This window comes from Pygocentrus nattereri, chromosome 2 (genome assembly GCF_015220715.1).
Source record: "Pygocentrus nattereri isolate fPygNat1 chromosome 2, fPygNat1.pri, whole genome shotgun sequence".
NCBI classification, from domain to species: domain Eukaryota; kingdom Metazoa; phylum Chordata; class Actinopteri; order Characiformes; family Serrasalmidae; genus Pygocentrus; species Pygocentrus nattereri.
Window position 1 is genome coordinate 33,831,126 of NC_051212.1, and position 19,604 is coordinate 33,850,729.

The 19,604-nt window shown below is 38.8% G+C and overlaps 1 protein-coding gene across 11 annotated transcripts in view; it reads right to left on the minus strand.

The window, feature by feature from the left end:
* ank2b (ankyrin 2b, neuronal) overlaps positions 1-19,604 on the minus strand; it is a 124,513-nt gene that overhangs the window by 20,638 nt on the left and 84,271 nt on the right. For 10 of the 11 annotated variants that reach the window (XM_037535258.1, XM_037535277.1, XM_037535269.1 and 7 more), the window contains 10 exons: positions 18,010-18,135; positions 17,686-17,808; positions 16,504-16,536; positions 13,347-13,368; positions 5,950-10,944; positions 3,489-3,566; positions 2,981-3,112; positions 1,025-1,171; positions 723-909; positions 557-632 (listed from right to left, as the gene is read on the minus strand). In XM_037535258.1, the coding sequence (XP_037391155.1) occupies positions 557-632; positions 723-909; positions 1,025-1,171; positions 2,981-3,112; positions 3,489-3,566; positions 5,950-10,944; positions 13,347-13,368; positions 16,504-16,536; positions 17,686-17,808; positions 18,010-18,135 (5,919 nt within the window). The remainder of the gene's footprint in view (positions 1-556; positions 633-722; positions 910-1,024; positions 1,172-2,980; positions 3,113-3,488; positions 3,567-5,949; positions 10,945-13,346; positions 13,369-16,503; positions 16,537-17,685; positions 17,809-18,009; positions 18,136-19,604) is intronic. The other variant, XM_037535282.1, reaches the window with a different exon arrangement.

Sequence of the window (19,604 nt, forward strand, 5' to 3'; positions counted from 1 at the left end):
TTATGTACTCCTCACCTGGGCTTTGTTTTCTTGGCATTTCATCCACAGATTTTGCCTCAGGTTTCTGACTTGGTATGTCAGTCACATACTTTGCCTTTGGCATGAGTGATGAAGACTGTGAAACTATTTTCTCAGAAGCTCTTTCATCTGACGGTTGAGAGTAGGTAAGCGATGTAGGAGAAACGTAGGTGGAAATGTAATCCTTGGGTGCCTGATGGAGCTCCAGAGACAGTTCACTGAAATCTTGCACAGTGTGTTCAAATTCAAGCAAGGTGTCTCCAAAATCTGTCAGGATTATTTGCTTCTGGCTTAGTCTACGGCGCCTGGGTGATTCAGTGGTTGTAATGTCATCAACATCCTGTTTAATAGGCATGTGCACAGATTGACCCCCTGCTGCTCCTAATTCGTGGAGAGCATCATCGTCAAAGGGATTTAACTGGTGTGGAGTGCTGTCTGTTGACAGTTTAGGAACAGCTGTGTGTTTGTAAACTGGGCCATACACTTGAGATTGAGGCCTCCAAGGTGCAGTTTTGTACAGGGTAAAGAAGGGACTTACTTGTTTGAAAGTGCCTGGGAACTGTTGCTTTAGACCAGTCATCTCAAAATGAGACTGTAGTGAGCCTCCAATTACCCTGGCAAAGAAACATAAAGTTAAACATGGACAAGTTTCATAACCACTGATTTCATGAGAGAAAGTAAGTGGAGTATCTCATGTGACTTACTCTTGACTTTTATCAATGTCTGTCTGCAACTTCTCTTTCTGCGTGTCATTGAGGGAAGATATACTGGAAGAAAGATCCTCAACAGACACCATTGGAGGTTGCTGCCCAGACTCTGTCCTTCCTGGAGTGATCTCTGTGCGCCTGCCTGACCTAGGGCTGTCCATGTCCTCATGAAGTGCTGAGAAACCTGGAGAAGAGACAACTACAAAATGAGCAACAGTTCCTCACATCAAGTTAATATCAAGTTTTTATTCTTTGTCATAAGTGATTGTCACATTTGCTTATGAGTATGTTATGATTACCTTCACTGTGATCCAGTGAAATGGTCTGCTCAATTTCTGCATAGGTATGTGATGACTGGTCCTGAGTGGACTGGATGAGCTTTGTTTCGATGAGATGTACAATGTCCATACGATTAATCTTTGTGAGCTTCATGATCAAAGTTCTCTCTGCAGAGAAATTGATTATTGATAATTGATAGTTAACACATTTTTACAGGTATAAACAATTCACAAACTAATTAACAATACCTACAGCAGAACACAGGATGACTCACAACAACCTTAGTCATTTTAGGTGACTTACAGTGCCCTCCAGAATCAACTAATTTTGGTTCCCTGACAGAATTGATGCTTTAAATCGCTGACACACTGTAGGGTCTACGCCTGTGGGAGAGCTAGATGTTGATTATCATGTTGATCTACAATTTCCTGATGGATACCAACATATCATTTATCACAACAGCACTCTTAATTCCTATGGAATTTCATCTGATAATAGAATCCAGTGCCAATCAATGTTTTAGTGATATTTAGTCTACTCCAGGCACCTATGTTTATGCATTTATGCACCTATCATTTTTAAAAGTCTGTCAACAACATTTTGTCTAATTTTTTTGTATATTTAATGATACTCCCCATGGTGATGGATGACTAAGAGTGTTTGGCCTGTGACCTTGTTTACTGTGTGAAGCTGTACTGTTTGTTTCAAGAATTATGCTCATTTTCCATCTATTCCATTCTAAGGAAAGCAAACCTCAAAACCTCAAAATGTTGGGAATCAATATTTTCAATAATATAAAACCAATTTGTAAGTATATACATTGACAAATATATACATTGATTCTAATATGCTAATCCTGTGCAACTTCATAGCTTTTGAGTAATTAGCGGGACACAAGGGAGCTACAAATAAAAACAAAACAAAAAAAAATCAGATGTGTCCAGGAAGTTTAAAGGAGCTGTAGAGGAATAACAGAAGTAACATTAAGAATTAAGTTATAATACATTTTCAGAATTTAACATTAGTTATCTCAGATGATTTGAGTATATGTGTCTCATTTTATTCACTTCATTTTTACTGAATTCTTGAAATACTGAATAAAACATGTGCCTGGTTAACATTTTTCAAAATACATTATCATGACAATTCGCTTTAATTAAAAAAATAAATGTCCGTTTGGAAATTTTACCAGACCAGATTGGATTCATTTTAATTTAAGACCAGCCACAAAACCATGCATTGTGTTTTATCTTTGGAATTAGGGATTTTTTTCATTATTATTGTTGCTTTGGCACCACCCAAGCACTCTTCTCCTAGGCCCAGCTTTGCTACCATTCCTATAACATTACAGCTATTAATGATACCTTTGTTTGTTGTAAATCTATTGTTTATATCCCAAATTTTATATGTAAGTTTTAAATGAGTCTGTCATTTTCAGTTCTACAATCACATCACACTTCCTTGCTCCCAAACGTCTAGGCTTTACTCAGTGACAAAAAGTAAAATTTCCACCTCACTGATATTAGATTTTTCTTGCATTTTATAGTAAGATCTATCTCATAAACTATAAAATCAATAAAGACTACAGGAAATATTTCCTAATAGCTATTTTTCCTTTATTTATATATATTTAATCAAGTATGCCACGTATTTTGGAGGGCACTGCCTAGCATACTCTTGTGACAACTAATTACAAGTCAAGTAAACAAAAAGAGACAGCTCTGTGGGGATCATTAACATATGTTATTCTTTGGTATGTGGCTTTTTATACATTTTTTGGTTTCCATTTATGTGACTAAATCCTTCCTCTGTGATAAATAAGAAGCAAAATAATTCAGAGTGTGCTCCTAACTTGAATCTCATATATTAACTAATTAGTAAAATACACCAGTGATTGCCCAGATTATTGACCACCCAGTACTAAAATACCCTTCAACAGAACAAACCACAACAAAAGTAGTGATTACTAATCCTACCTGTAGCACTTGTCCCCTCTCTTTCTGTCCATAGTTTTATGAGGGCATGACTTTGGTCCTGAAGTGAGTTTGGATTCTCTACTCTTATCTGATTGATCTGTTCTTCACCAAATTCAAGTTCACGAGCCAGTTCTGGATGAACAATAGACACATAATTGAATGTTTATGCTGAATAAAAGAAAATACTTTCAAGAAAACATAATGCAGTTAGCAAAAAATATGCAGCCAGGCTAATAAAATAAATCAGTAATTAGGAGTATGCATAGAAGTGTAAGGCCTCTCTGAATATCTGCAAATACATAGATTCCCAATCAACTGTTTGCTTCTGCTCGTACAATCTCTTAACTTGCTCAAAGCAATTAGTAACACCATTATCACTAATATAATGTAGTTAAGATGCTGATTTAGATTACATTAGTTGCAAAATCCACAGTATGGGAAATTAATTATGGCTTATCAAATTAATCCCCACCTACTTCTTACCACCAGTTACTAATACTGATTTTACCTGTCCAGCTAAAACCAAGGTGGTCAGCCATTACAGCTAATCTTCCCTCCTTCCTGTCAGCTTCATCCTGTGGATCCACTGCAAATTCCACAATCAAAACACATAAGAAAGAAAACACCACCAAAAAATACATCTTATGAAATACATTACAAAAACAGCCCTAAAAGGTTGGGTAGAAGCAATTACTACAGGGAAAAGATCATATCCACCAACATAGTACATTAAATATATAATCACTGGCTTTCTCTTGATTTTAAATTATGTTTTCCCTTTCAAAGCTTTGCATTTATGCATGAAATTTAATCAGATATTTGCATGACATTCACATAACACTACTTCCTTCATTAGCTACAGTAATGTGTAAAGGACAGAGACCACTTTTCATTTATTAAATTTCTAGTCAAAACTAACATTAAGATTCATTTTCATAAGATAGTAAGATATAAGATAGTCCACTTATAAAATAAAGAGAAAAGTGAAAGCAAAGTCAAAGGAAAGTAAGAGAAACAAGTTTCCATAACTGGAGATAAAAAATTATATAGAGAAAATATATTGAGAAAATTGGACTAAAAACAGACCTGGTAGACCCACAAAACTGTCAATGTCATTTAAACAGTACTTCAACTGTTAATTTTTGAGAGAAATAAGAAAATCAAGCTCCACTCTTGCTGAAATCTGAAAAAAAAAAATCACAGGTGTTTATGTCCCATCTTTCCACTGTGAGAAGTCAAGTCAATATTATGGGTCTGAAAGAACATGTAGCTGTAAAGAAGTCTACAAGACCTTATAGCACAGCCCACACCTAAACATCATTAAATGTGTTTGGGATTAATTAGATCATGAGATGTAGAAAATGCTATTAAATTCTAAGACTGGACCTTCCAGGTGTGTAAAATATCCCTGCACATTTCTATGGAAAAATTTAAGCAAGTCTCCCAAAAAGAATGGAAGCTGTAATAAAGGCAAAGGTTGGACACATGAAATATTAAAACAAATAGATTTACTTGTTGAGACATCCAGCCGGACACTGAAGGACGACTGACTGTCGAGGCCTCCTGCTACCCAATTCAGACCAGCTGCCCACACCCCAGCTACCACCACCTACCTTGGACTAGCTGCCCACCCTACATTGAAGTTTTCATTGACTCCTAGCTATTCCTACTACCAATACTACTGCTATTAATATTAGTAGTATAATCACTTGTAGGTAGTTTGACCAGAAGAGGATGGGTCCCCCCCTGGTGAGCCTGGTTCCTCCCAAGGTTTCTTCCTCAGTTCTGAGGGAGTTTTTCCTTGCCACTGTCACCCCTGGCTTGCTCACCGGGGGTTTTTACATTCTTGTTAAAACTCTGTCTTTTCTAGAATTGTGTGAAGCTGCTTTGTGACAACATCCGTTGTAAAAAGCTGTTACGCTCAGACAGAAACCCAGACGCTAGTAGATAAGAGGTTAGACGATTTATTCGTCTACTTAGCAGCCAAGGTAACAGAAAGGGGCAAAACGCTAAAGAGTAGTCCAAGTTCAGTCCAAATATCCAAACAAGCAATCCAAGTAACCAGCAAAAGTACCAAAGAGGGAAAGGCAACAGACATAGTCAAAAACATGAAATCAAAAGGTCAAAATCACGATTAGACAACAAGGAGAAAATGCTCAGTAGGTTTCAGATAGAAACCAATACCTCGCACTGACTGATTGTCAGAGCCAGGCTTTAGTACTCTGCTCTAATGAGGCACAGGTGACATCAATCAAAAGTCTGGAGATTATGAGCGCAGATAGGTGTGCAAGCCTGAGTCACAGGATTTCCCAGGGTATGCTGGGAGTCGGAGTTCACTTGACAAGCTGAATGCGTGACAAAAGCGCTATACAAATAAATTTGATTTGATCTGATTTGTGTAATTTTCTGTTAAATATGTTTTCTGCTTTTTCTCCTGAAAACTTATACTTAATAGTTGTTTTGACTGGAGGTTCAATAAATGAAGGATGGTCTCTGACTTTTTTCACAGTACTACGCATGAACGTTTCTGTTGTAGGTGCACTACTGTTAGAGATTCCAGTATTTTCAGTTATATTCTCTTACAAAAATTAATATATAGTTACAGAACTGTAAATAATGATTTCTGTAGTACACTGTGAAATATTATGCAATACAGCAGATGTCAAGGAATTGCTATCTGCAACTTGCTATGGAATGATGTGGCAGCATAAATAATGGCTTTACAGATGTCAGCAGTAATTGCAGCATGCTTTGCAGCTTAACTCCTCAATACAAATAGACTTTGGATCAGTCTTAACAATACTATGACACATACAAGGAAAGGAGACAGGCACAAACACAGTTCAAACATCACAGAAGCACCACAAAGAGTTGAAGCTTTAGCTACAAGACAGAGAGGCAGCACCTTCATCGCTAATGTGCTGAGGCAGATGAGAGAGAGAGAATGGGCCCCTTGTGATGGGGGATACCTTGACTTCGGACTTGGCCTTTATCGGCAGGGATTCTTTCCATCTGCGTCTCAACAGGGTCGTCCCACCGAGGCCTAATGACCAGTGGGTCCTCTGGAAGAGGCATCTGCATGTCAGGGAAAGGCTCAATCTCTATTACTGAGACATCTACGGTGCTGCTTTCATCATCCGACATGGCAGCTGCCTCCTCTTTTTCTTTCTCTGCTTGAGCCAACCTCTCCACTAGCTTAGCTGCCTCATCACTAATCTCCTCAGAAAAATCAATAGTCTGCTTTTGTCTCTCTGGTTGCTGCTCTTTTTTTCCAGGTGTAGAGGTGTGGGCTGGTTGACCAGGCTTTCCCCTGACAGGTAGCTTTGAAGGTAATGTCTTAGATTTGCTGGAAAACTCAGTACTTGCTGGTTGACCCTGGTCCTTCTTAGCTTGTTTCTTGGTAGAATCACTTTCACAGTCACCCTTGGCTTTGGAAGACCTTGTCACTCTGGAGCTTACAGAGGGACCTGTGTCTGTCTCAGATTTTCTCCTTGTTTCAGGTTTTACAGGCAGCTTGGACTTTTTGTCCTTAAGAGACTCAGCCCGTTTCATAGACAGGTCATGCCCTGTCTCAGATTTGGGGGAAGTGGCCTTTACAGGGATTCTTGATTTTGGCTTCTCCTCCTCCTTAGAGGATGAAGACTTTTTCTGAGTATACGTAGTATGACTTTTAGAGACAGGCTTGGTTTTTGATTTTGATATCCTTTCAGAAGATGGGGAAGTCTTTTCAGGGCTTTTAGGTAGTTCTTTTACTGAGTGCTGATCCTCTGGTGAAGAATCTGAGGACTCTTGGTCTTGTTGGGAATAAACTGATCTAGTAACTGTTGACACTGCTGTCTGGACATCAGTTATGACTGTGTCTGGAGAAAAAAGATCATTCTCTGAAGGGCTATCTTCTGATACTTTGTCTGTTTTTATTTCTGCATCTTCTGATGTCACTTGATTTTTCTTTGTGGTTTTGGCTGAGGCAGAAACACCCATTTTGATGGGGATTCTAGACTTTGAGGCATCTGATTTAGCTGCTGTGCTCGACTGGTCATCCTCAGGTGGGGAATAGAGAGATGTATCTGCCGCCTCCTTAGAAGACTGATCAGCTTCTTCAGGTTTAATCTGCAATGTTAGGTTAAGACCAACCTCTTTCTCTGCCCCTGTGCCACTACCAGGTTCTTCCCTAACATCCTCTACAAGTGCCTCTTCAATCGGTTGCTCTCCTATTTGAAAGAAAGCAAAACCTTCCTCCTCATAGCCTCTTTTGGTCATGTCTATTGCACCACTTCTAGTCATTTCAAATAGTTTACCCTCTTGAAAAAGGAAAGGATTTTGTTCGCTTGTTGGCGTGCCCTCCTCAGTGGGTGTCCTTCCAGGTGTTGTGTCTGGAGTTGCTCCTTGAGACTGACGATCTACAATCAAACCCAAAATTTTTTGCTCCTCTTCTCTCACTCTTGCTGCAAAGGCATCATCGTCTTCCCGCAAAGCATTCCAGGTGTCTGCTTCTGCTCTTGCAGTTACTCCTCTAGACTTGGTTTTAGGAGGTTCCTCTTCTTCATCATCCTCTTCAGTGTCATCATAAATACAAATTTCTGGTTTAAATGTTTCCCTTGCTTGCCCGATAATAATAGGTACAGAGTCAGCTTCATTCCTTAAGCCTTCCCTACCTAAATCTATATCAGATGCCCCTGTGTGCCTCATGTGATCCCCTTTAACCTCATCTGTTACATTACATTCTGTCGGACTATGTGATTTACTATCAACTTGCCGGTAACTAGATGCATCTATCTGCTTTTCAACCCTATCATCATCTGTGCTTCCTTTTAACTTTCTTAGGCTTTCCTCTTTTTGCTCATCTGTTATATTTGCCGCCCCTTCACTGCTAGATGACCTTTCGGTGGTTTGTTCTAACTCTTTAGTACTAACAAATCTCTTTTCTTTTTGTTCTTGATGGATCTCATGGGTTTTTGCGATATGCTTTTCTGAGACAGACTGAGGTCCCTCCATTGCTGATTCATCTGTTGATGCTGCAGTGTGGGCCAGGGTTTGGTGAATGTCCTCAGCTCTTTGAGGGCTCTCATGCATACCTGCTGGAAAAGGAGAGGGAGGTTGTACTTTAATAGTAGTTTCTACAGATTGTGCTACCTCTGACCCATGTTTGGACTCAAGGCCATCCACTGAGGATGTTTCATCTTTGGATGCAAGGCCAATTAGTTTGCTGCTTTCATGTCCTTCTTCAGACCCAATCATGGTCTGAGAGGACCATATATCTTTTTTATTGTCCTTTCTGCCTTTTGCATCTTGTTCCATCTCATCAAATGTTTTTATTTTGGCAGCCATTTTAAACATCTCTTCCTCTGGGGTGAATTTCCTCTGAGTCATGCCACACTCCAACTCATCATCTTCCTCTGCATCCTCAGGTATGACTGGTGGCTTTAGGGACATGGACAGGACCATAAGGTCTGGGGTTTTAGGATTGACCTCATAACTTACCTCTTCAGAACTTGGGGTGTCAGGGGAAAGAGGACTCTTACCCGAACTCGTCAGCTGAGATGTCTGCTCACAACTGTCATCGTCGGCACTACCCTCCTGGTCTCTGAGGAGCCTACTACGCAAATTTTCTGGGGGGAACTCAGGAGCTTTGGAGGATGTCAGGTGCCCTGCAGTCACACTGGGTTGCTCTACAGTAGGAGGAAAGGCCAAGGTGGTTTTCTGCTCTACTGGGCTGCTTTCTAGAGAGTCACAGCATGGGGATTCCTTAGTTGGACTAGGCTCAATTGAGTCTGGGGTTTTATGGGAGGAGTTGTCTTCCATAAGGGGACTACCTTCTAAAGAGTCTTTGTGACTAATGGTTATAGAGTCATCAGCTACTGGACTAATGCTCTCTGAATCTTGATGTCTAAGATGTAGAACTAAACCACTATGACCCTGTGTGTCTGGCCTTGAGGCCACAGAGTCAGCAGAGGTTGATGCTGGCTGGTCATCAGAGAATTCTTCATCACTTAAAAAACTCTCTATTGTTTCGGAACCTCTTTTTGTTAATTTGCGAGTTTTAGGTGGTTTGGATGATGCCAAAAGAATGTCCTTATCAAGAGGGGCTTTCTCATCACCAAATTTCACAGTTTTGCCCCAAGATGTACTTGCACACTCACTTTTTGAGGGATCTTCAACTGCTTTTTTCACAGATGATCGCTGATGCGTTGCTGTAGATGTCTGCTCATCAGCTGTTTTTGCAGCAGTGGAAGAGGAGTCAGATAGGTGGCTGCTCTTGTCCTTGGCAGTAACTGTTGCTGCTTTTGATACAGTTCCAAGTACAGACTGACCTGGCTGCTTGGGTGATGAGGAAAGGCTTTCAGGGCTTGTTTCTGGAGTCTCTGCCATGCCCTCATGTTTGTAGCTCTCCTCTGAACTAACGTGGACTTCCCCTTCACCTACACTGGCACAAGGTGAATCAACCAGACCTTCATTTTTGATACTGTCAGAGCTGTCATCAAGTGCACTACTCTTAGGCCCACTGTTAGGTCGAGACTCTCTGTGTTTAGACAGATCTTGGGGAACTGCAGTAGTCGTATCTGACTGTTTAACAGGTTCCGCTGAAACTAAACCAGAAAAACTACCTTCATCTTTTACTTCTGATGTTTTAAATTGCTGGTATTGAGCATTGTCTTCAAGTTCTTCTCTTATTTCCGCACTAAAGTCTTTGGAATGTCTGATCTCAGGGCTAATCTGAACTTTTTCTCTCTGTGGCTCAATAGCATCAAGGGACACTTCTTGCCCAAGTGATGATGCGTTGGATAGGGAAGGCGTGGACAGAGTTTCTTTTACATGAACTGTTTGTTTGGGCTTTGGTCCAGAAGCTGCTTTGTGTTCAAAGAGTCCAGACTTTCGCTTTGAAGGGTCTTGTCCTGTCTGAAAAGCTCTCATGAGTTCTCTCACTGACATGGTCTCTTCTAGTCTCTCAGACTCTTTTTTGGGGTCTGAGAGACTCTTTTTTGGGGTCTGAGAGACCTGTGTTTTTTTGGGGCCTGATGTTTTTTGGTCTTTAAGGGTAGATTTTCTTTCTGAAGATACAGTGGAGGGTTTGCTGCCAGTCTGCTTTCGGCCCTTTTGTTCCTCTTCCACTTTCTTTTGAAGGGCTTTCACTTTGTCTTTAATTGAACCAATTGGCGTTTCCTCAACTACTGGTGATACAGGTGATTTTTTTTGGTGCGAGGGGGCACTTAGAAGAGTATCTTCGCCTTGGGGCTTTCCTTTGCTGTCACTGATGTAGGCTGCTTTTAAGCTGGGTATGTGGGATTCATCTGTGTGTCCTTGAGGCCCTTTTCTTCGAGCAGGCTTTTTCACTTCAGCCACATGTGTTTTAGTGTCTTTGAGCACAGTTGGTATGATTTTTTTACCTCCTCTACGCAAAACAACTTCAGTGAACTTTTCCTGCACCACAGTCTCCTGTGAAGCAGTTGTAACAGGCACATCCAGTAGGTATTCTTTAAGGTCTTCATTGGCACTCTTTTGTCTCTGTGTCCCCCGGCTGCCTCGAATATCCTTAAGGAGTGGTTCCTGGGTCTCAAAGGCTGCCATCATTTTGGCCTCCTCAATTTCACAGTCTGAGAGAAGAACCCACTCCTCATCCTTTCTATATGGGCGGCTTTCTGCTTTGGCTGATTCCTCAAGAACCTCATCCTCATATGTTCCACTCCTTAGAATCTCACTAACTTTCTCCAGGTCTTCTTTGACCTTTTCCATTATTTCAAAAGGCTCCCCTGACACCTCCTCCACCCCCTTTACTAGATCACCCCCTTGCATAGAGCCCGACTTCTCAGAAGGATCAGTGGTCAGAATGGCACTCATTTTGATTAGATCTTGCTTCATCTCTGATACTTCAGATAGTAAATCTGGGCTCGCGAGGGCAGGAGACTCTCGAATCAAGTGTGTTTTCAGGATGGATGTCTCTGTAGAAGTTTCAGTATCTTCGTCATCTTCCATTTTGAAAGAGGACATTTAAGGAGCAAATTAACCAAAATTTAAATTAAAAGGAACAGAAATTTGAAATCGACATCAGGATAGGAACAGCACAGTTTGAAGGAACAGTACAAAGTTTCAAGGATCAGCATAGCATTGACTGAGGGATGGGTAAAGTTGAATATAGGAAAACTGATAATGGACCTACAAGAATGATGAAACAACAACTGCAAAGCAAACTCTAACCAAACCTTAAAGATGCTAGGGAAATAAGCAGGAAATAACTTGCTTATCCACAGTCTGTATAACAGCACATTCACACATGTGAGATGAAGAAAAAGCAAGAATCAAGCTGAAATGACAATTTAATTGGAGTATTTAGAAAATAAATAAATAAAAAAAACACATTCACATACTGTGGAGGAGCAACACAGACAAGACTGCTCAATATTGCTCAAGATGTAAAACTCATGTCTATACAAAAGGGAATGAGAGAGAGAGAAAAAGAGAAATAAACAATTTTTACAAAACACTTTTTTTTTCAAAAGAAAGCCAGTGACACTATGTTTTGATTTGGAGGAATGAAATCATACAAATGATGATAACAACTAAAGGTTTCTAATGTCAGTGGAAAAGGCTTATAGCTTAAAAAAATTATGATCCACCCCTGATTTACTGACTACTCTTATTTGATAGGGTCAAAATGGTTGTTATGTATTGCCACTGTGCAAACAAACCCTTAGCATCTCCATTTTTTTTTAGATTTTTAGTATTCTATATCATTTGAGCTCAGGAGTCCTTTATAAAATTTAATAACGTTTTAGCCCTCTCCTGAAAAGTTTTCATTTTGGAGGTGCTTGTTTTCTTTGGACAGTGAGAACATGATAAAATAATCTTACATAATAGATTTAACCAGAATAAATGTAAAGAGTGACTAAATGAAACTGTGCTAATGAACAATGGAGAAGGAAAAGGAGATGATCATACTTTAGACAAACACACAAAACAACATCCATACATAGACACACACACCCACACACACTATGTAAGCCAAGTTATTTCCATGCAGCGTTAAGGGTATTATTAACATGCAGCCTTGGGTGGAAGATGTCACAGATTTTTATCCCAGGCCATCTACATGCCTTATACAAATTTAACCAACACATCATCTTTACATTACATAGTGTGGTGATAACTATTTTACTAGCCTTACTCCACAAGCCGTAGTTAGTAACTACATAAGAATATATGTAAATGATCACATACATAATTCAATCTACACCACTGAATGGTAATGGTTTTTATATTAGAAGATTACATTCTGGCAACAGCTATGCTAGCATTAGTGAGATTAATGGTTTTGTTGTAATGCTTAATGAAAAAACTAATTAAGCATTAATAAACTATATATATATATATATATATATATATATATATATATATATATGAGTGTGTCCAGAAGTATCCAGACACCCCATCTACGCTTCTAAGTAGTAGGTTCAGCGACTTCAAGCTACACCAGGAATTCAAAGCTCGTACAATCTAAGAAAAAGTATTGCCAGTAGAATGTGACACTCTGGGGCAGCCATACCTGAGTGGTGATGAAGAAAAGGTTTAAATGTGCCTAATCAGCCAACATCAGCATCTGACCTGTCTCATCCTCTTGTGGCTGAATGCAATCAAATCCTCATAGCAATATATTTCTGCATTTTGTTACTACTATTACTGCAGCAAAGATGGTGCAAACTCCCTAATAATAATACACTTGAATTCGGATGGTGGAAGATAAAAGCAGATGTCTATGAACCATTGGAACTACTATAACATCATGAATACTAAATAAAGGCACAATAGCAAACTAGTTTGCTTTGCAGATTGTTATTGCATTTAATGGAGGGTGGGAAGCCATTACTATATAACAAATTAAACACACAAGCATCACCACAGTATGAATGAAATTTACTCTATATTCATGCATAAACAGTATCTCTTTTAAGGCTTCACTCTCATTAGTGACCAGCAATTCAGGAAGAGACGCAAAATGAGAGAAAGCTTCAAAAGATTATACTGCTTTACAAATAATGACAAATTGGAGGTGGGCATAACAATTAGCCATAAGGTAATCGCTATATTTCAGTATCTGATGGTGTTTTGGACAGGGAAGGAGGGATGACACTTATTATTTCATTTACACTAACACACATCTCAAACAGATTAAGCAAGAAACAAGCTGTCTTTTTTCAAGTGTATTACATACTAACAATACTATTATTATTATTATTACCATTTTTATTATTACAGGTGTTATAAACTCCCAAACTACATTAAGCATTCTACAGTCAGTCTGCAAATTAGTGGGTTAAAAGCGATCATGTGATGAAAGAGGACACAGCAAAACAATAAAAATGAAATGCCTTACATTTCCCAAGTGTTCGGCTAGTCTGAAAAAAGAAGCATGTGAAAGAGTTTCAATTAGTCACAACTACAGAATTAATACGCATATCACTCCGACGTTTTCACTTCTTAAACCACATCTGGCCTGAACAACATTTTACAGGCTTTGAATACACATTGATCTTTCTTAAAAACGCTCAGTCTCAGAACCTTGTAAACTAAGGATGCACCAATACCGTTACTAGTATTGTGTATCAGGCCAATATCATGCTCTTTTATTTGTACTTGTACAAATTCACAGATACCAATTTTCCTATATCAGCTGATATCATATGTTGAGTAAAAACTGTTGCACTAATGAACAAATGGAGTGAAGGACTCGTTGCTTGCAGAGAGGAGAGCTACTGACTCTGTGAAAGTCAAACACAAAGCCATTTATGACTTTAAACGTTCTGCATTGGCAGATTCCCATTAGGAATACATTGTATAACTTTAGCCTATTTTTAAACACACACAAACACAGTTGGTGGAGACACAAAATAGTGAGGTATAAACATCAGTAGGGTGATTTTTTGGTAAAATAAGCTGCAGAGAGACCACATTGTCCTATCCTGTGCATCACTGCCTGGTTTTAGTTTCAGTACTCAGTGTTAGCAGCACTGCTTCGTTTCTCAGTGTGTCAGCTCAGTACTTTAATCGAAACTGACAATAGACAGAGCTGTCTATAGGGGCTGATTTTCATGTAGCATGCATCAAGAGTTTTCCTACATTGTGGGCGTATAAATCATAGGCTTTCTTTGTAGATGATAGTCCATTCAAACATACGAGTAACCAAGGAAACAATATTTCTAAAATCACACAGTGTATGTCTGGCTTAACAGGACAGCTCAACCTGCCAAACTAAAGATTCAGAGAAGATGTGAAACCCCATAAGTGAGCTCCTTGGATTCAACTGGGATGTGGTTCTTGCTGTCAGTGTGCTAGAGACTGAGCAAAACTATAAAGTATGAATTGTACTTCAAACACAGCAGTACAGAAGTGTGTTTCTGACAAAGCCTGCACTTCTCCACTGCAGCGCTACTCAATTCAAGATAATTAATGTGGCATAGCTAGCTAATGTGCTTCATTTAAAATATGCTAGATTTTACCATTTTAACAGCTAAGGTTCATTGCACTCATTTACATGAACAACTACTTCATTTTATGCACGTTTCTCAGTTTGGTATCAGACTCAGTACTGGAACATCGACTTGTACTCAGTCTACTAAAAACGGTATTGATGCATTCTTACTACTACCATATCTGAAGTGTTCATGATCATCTGTCTGATGGAACAGATACAGTTCCATTTAAATCAACGTTTCAGTTCACACCAGCTGTACTGGACATGCACTTTATGCCTGTCAAAACACAAGCCTATTTTTTCACTTGCACATGAGCGAAGCATAAACTCCATAAAGATCCAGTGAAATCACACAGTCCCACTGTCTATATTGTTCTCAATTATATTTAAAATACAATATTTATGCAATAAAAAAACTATTACTAAAACTACTAAAACTATTACTATAAAACTATTATTAAAACTATTACTAAAACTAAGAAAAAGCTACAATAAACTAAAAAAACTATTATTTTTAAGTAAGTAATTATTTACTTAAATGTGATGATTGTGTTGGTGTAGTTTCCTGCGCTGTGCAGGAAACTTCTCTGATACCAAAAAAAAAAAAAAAGGTAAAAGATTGCAGTTGTGAGCTGCTGTTTGTGCTGTGAAGTTTTAAACCTACTGTTAAACTGTTTAATTAAAAAAAAAGAGAGAGAAAAAGGAGACCGATATTTTCACCTGAAGCAGTTATGTGACAGAGCTGAGTATAATGCAGTGTGGACTGGACACATGGTGGTCACTATGAAGGATAACTTTACTCCTGTTCTTGAAATAATTCACTAAACTTGTCATGCTTTCATGACAACCTGTTATACCACATTTGCACTGAGCACTTTTTTTTATTGTCTGATCATTCAAGGAGTACAGCTTGTTGTGATCTGAGGCGAGTTGATGTCTGGCATGAATTTCTGATGCATTCTAAACTAAACCTATAATTTAGCTAACATTTGTCATACATATAACCATAACTGTTCTATTTAAAATGAAATACAATTATGGAATTTGCTGATTAAATGTATTTTCGAATAAAATGTTTTTGGTTAGAAAAAAATTGGGGAAAAAGCCTTACTGTGATTTTTTTCTGACCAGTATTGTGGCTGTGTTTTAAACAGTGATTATTTTCTTTAAACTAAAGTAGAGGTCCTGATGTTTAGCCAAGAAGACCAGAATATCCACTTTTCTGGTTTGAGGCTTGAACACTGAAAGTAGTGTGGCTGACTGGCAATTTCTGATACTGATGACATGTATAGAGCATATCGTTTTTTTTTTGCTTCTGATATTCTAACTCATCTACAGGCAGTTGGCAGGCTTTATGTTAAAAACATAAGACAGTGTTGCTACTAAAGTGTTGCTTTAATTAAATTTCTAGCTCCTGTGAGTCGAAAACAGTACTATACTTTAAACTGTGATAAACAAATTCAAATTATTTGGGCCTGTTCTACTTCAACTTTTATTTTGTAATCCCTTTTAATGTGAAATTAAGGAACAGGACAAAGAACACTTGATTTCAAAAAGTCAGAATTTTTAACTAAAACTAGAAACAGTACTGTATTTCATGTGATCTACATGTAGCTCCAGTGGTCTATACAGGCAGCAGACATCGGGTCCCTATTGGAGCCTTCTGTGTTTAATTCAGGCTCAGGACTGGCTGTGCTGTTGAATTTGCAGGAGGGTGACAAGTGAGGACAGGGACAAAATTCTAGTGGTACTACTTAGGTGAGCTTGTTTCGGCAGGATTACATTCAGTGTTTTGCTATTTTCAGTGACCTCTGACCTTTGCTGTCGATAATTGCAAAACTAAGCTGTGTGATTACTCCACTGCCTAACAGTGGAGTAATTCCAGATATTTCTGCATACTGTGCACGAATAACACAGCCAGGACAAGTGGAGTAAGACTGCAATAGCAGAAAACAACTTTAAAAATGTTCACTCTTTTGAAACTTTGACACAGAGGAAAGAGGCCATCCAAAATGAACTAATTTGTTAAGATAATAGAGGAAAATATCTCCACAGTTACCTCCTCCTCAGGCTCTTGATCTGAATCTGATTCCTTTGAGGAGCAAGAAGCAGTAAAAGACAGAGGGAGGAGACAGAGAGATCAAGAGAAAGAGGGACAGAGGGATACAGGACAGAGAGAAGGGAAAGAGAGAGTAGGCAAAGCAGTTACCATAGCAACAGAATTCTTGAGCCAGCCAATGAGGCACGGCACGGGAATGGGAATGTGTGGAGGACAGACAGCTGGCAAATCTGGCTTTTATCAAAACTGAACATGAAAGATTTGTCTAATTTGAATCTCTAATAATGCTAATTTGTCAGTACCAGGCTTCTGATTGATTACTCATTATTTGTAAACAATTGACTACAAGTAAATAAATGCAACTATGTACTAGCCATAACCTCAACCTATATTTAAAAGTAAACTTAAAAGGTAAAGAACAATATCCAAACATAACCACAACCCTAATTGTACACTAAATGGACAAAAGTACATGGACCCCCTCTTAATTACTGAGTTCAGGTTTCAGCTACATCCACTGCTAACAGGTGAAAAAATCAACACATATGAATTCTCCATAGACGAACATTGGCAGTAGAATGGAACGTACTCAGGAGCTCAGTGACTTTAAATGTGGCACTGTCATAGAGTGCCACCTTTGCCACAAGTCAGTTTGTGAAATATCTGCTCTGCTAGGTCTTCCCCGATCAACTGTAAGTGCTTGCTGCGAAATAGAAGTGTCTATTGGCAATACCAGATAGGGCTCATATTGATGTGATGGTCAGGTGTCCATATACTTATGGCCATCATATAACTTTATGCACTGACATGTGTTAGCTAGAGCGTGTGTTATCTGTGTACCTTCATATGGTAGACAAGTGTGGGTGTATATATGGGACATATATGTAGTTATACCTCCACTGTGTTCATCATATGAAAACATGGTGTATTCCAACCACATTTGGATACATTATAGGGAGGGTAGACTGTTTGACACAAAAATACTGAGGTTACAAAAATAAGTGTTGTAAGAATGCATGCATGGAGAAAATTTAATAGAAACATAGTAGCCAGAAAAAAGTGCTCAAGAGACACTGAATGCTCTGGAGACATTAAAAGGACTCATGAGTGAATCCGCACCTGGGATGTATTAAACACATGAATGCTTAATCATCATGTATGAGACAGGTGAGTTAAAATTACCTTAGAGTAAGTCGGTAGAGTGATATTTAGGTTGCATATAGCATTATGGGCCAGACTCCTGTATGATCTCGGTTCTTTCATGAAAGACAACCGACCACAAGGCTCCTGAGTATTGTCTCGTATCTGTAACATTTCCAACAAGCAAGCATTGAAAAAGTTACCAGTCAGTGACCATAAGCTTCTCAATAGATCACAATGGCAAATATTTACAGCATATAATAACAGTTCTGCATAAAGGCTATCTGGAGGTTACTATAAGAATATTTGATTGAATTAGGATATTCACCAAAGGAAATGAGCTCAAATGCACGTCAGATAACTCACTTTTATAAAAAGGGCAAGTCGGTTTTCTTTGAAGGCGAAGAAGCTGAAGAGATGATGCTGACCACTCTTGGTCAGGGGTACTAGGTTTCCAAAGCAGTCTGCATAGATTGGTTTTCCTTCCAGTACCTTTAATAGAACAGCACAATGATTGACACATCAAGGCTACACAAATGCAGATGCCAAACATTTGCAAGGTTTCTTTGATCAAGTGTTTACAATGAAGTTTTATTAAGGTGATGGATGTAGCTGTATGCAAGAGTTGAAAAAAAGGTTTAAAATACATGTTTTGTTGCTTTTCTAACAAAAATAAGTTAACATCCTCTACCGAGAACACCCTTCTGCACATTTTATGCACAATTACTATTTACTTGCTGAATTTAACATTTTGGGAAAATAACAGAATGTAGCCAGTGCAACAGTTATGACACATTGTATATGTTATATGGTATTTTTACAACAAGTTAAACAAATTAAAATAAGTTAAATAAAACATAAATTGAAAAATGTCAGATTCATGTTTGTTTCCTGTAGAAAATAAACTGTCATTTGACCTGGGGTTGTCACGCACTGGCCTCCTCGATCGGAGTCCAACTCCGAGAATGCGCTGGGAGATCATGTGACTCTGGACTCCTGCTTGCGCTCCTATCAGCGCTCACAGTCTCCAGAATTTTAACTGTTATCACCCCTGTCTCGTTGTAGCTCAGAGAACAAAAGCCCAGGCTTTAGAAACAGTCAGTGCAAGGTATTGTTTGCCCTGAAACTACTGAGTGGCTGCTCTCTGTGATCATATGTTTGACCTTGTTTGTGACCTTTTCGCTTCGTGTTTTGACTACGTCTTTTGCCTTTCCCTTTTTGGTACTTCTGCTGGTTGTTTTGACTCGTGTTTTGACATTTGGTCTGAACTCTGACTACTTTTTTGTGTTTTGTCCATCTCACCTCTTATCCGCAAGCGTCTGGGTTTCTGTCACTTCGTAACAGGGGTGTTCAAACTTTTACATACAAATGTACATCAAAAAGCCCCATTGTCCCAATTTTTTGTTCTGAAGACCTAAAATTCTTATACAAAACAATATTTTCTTATTCAATATTTATATACAATGAAAAGTAGTAGTATATACAATGAAAAGTAGTTGCTAGTAGATAGAGATCGGTGCACCACCCAAAAATATTCAGCCACGAGCAGCTCTGTGGTCAGAAACTGTTGAAGGGCTTGAGGATGACTAACAAAAACTGTGCATCAAAAATGGGCATTAACAAGCACCAGGTGGAGCTAAAAGGGAGGAATTTCTGATAAAGTGTCCAGTATGTATACAGTGATCCCTTGGATAAAAGGACCTGAGGATGGCTGTTAGGAACACTCTCTGAAAAAAAGGTACGATATTGTCAGTGGGGTAGAACCCCTCTTGTCACTGTGGTGGTACCCTCAGGGGTACATCTCAGTACCTTTAGTCAGGGAACTTAACTGTACCATAATCCATCAAAATGATATTTTCTAAGATGTACTGACTCCACACACCCCATCTCATCTCCAGGGTTTTTATTAAATGGTTCTGTTTTTAAAAAAATAGTTTATAAAAAGATACAAATATCTACTT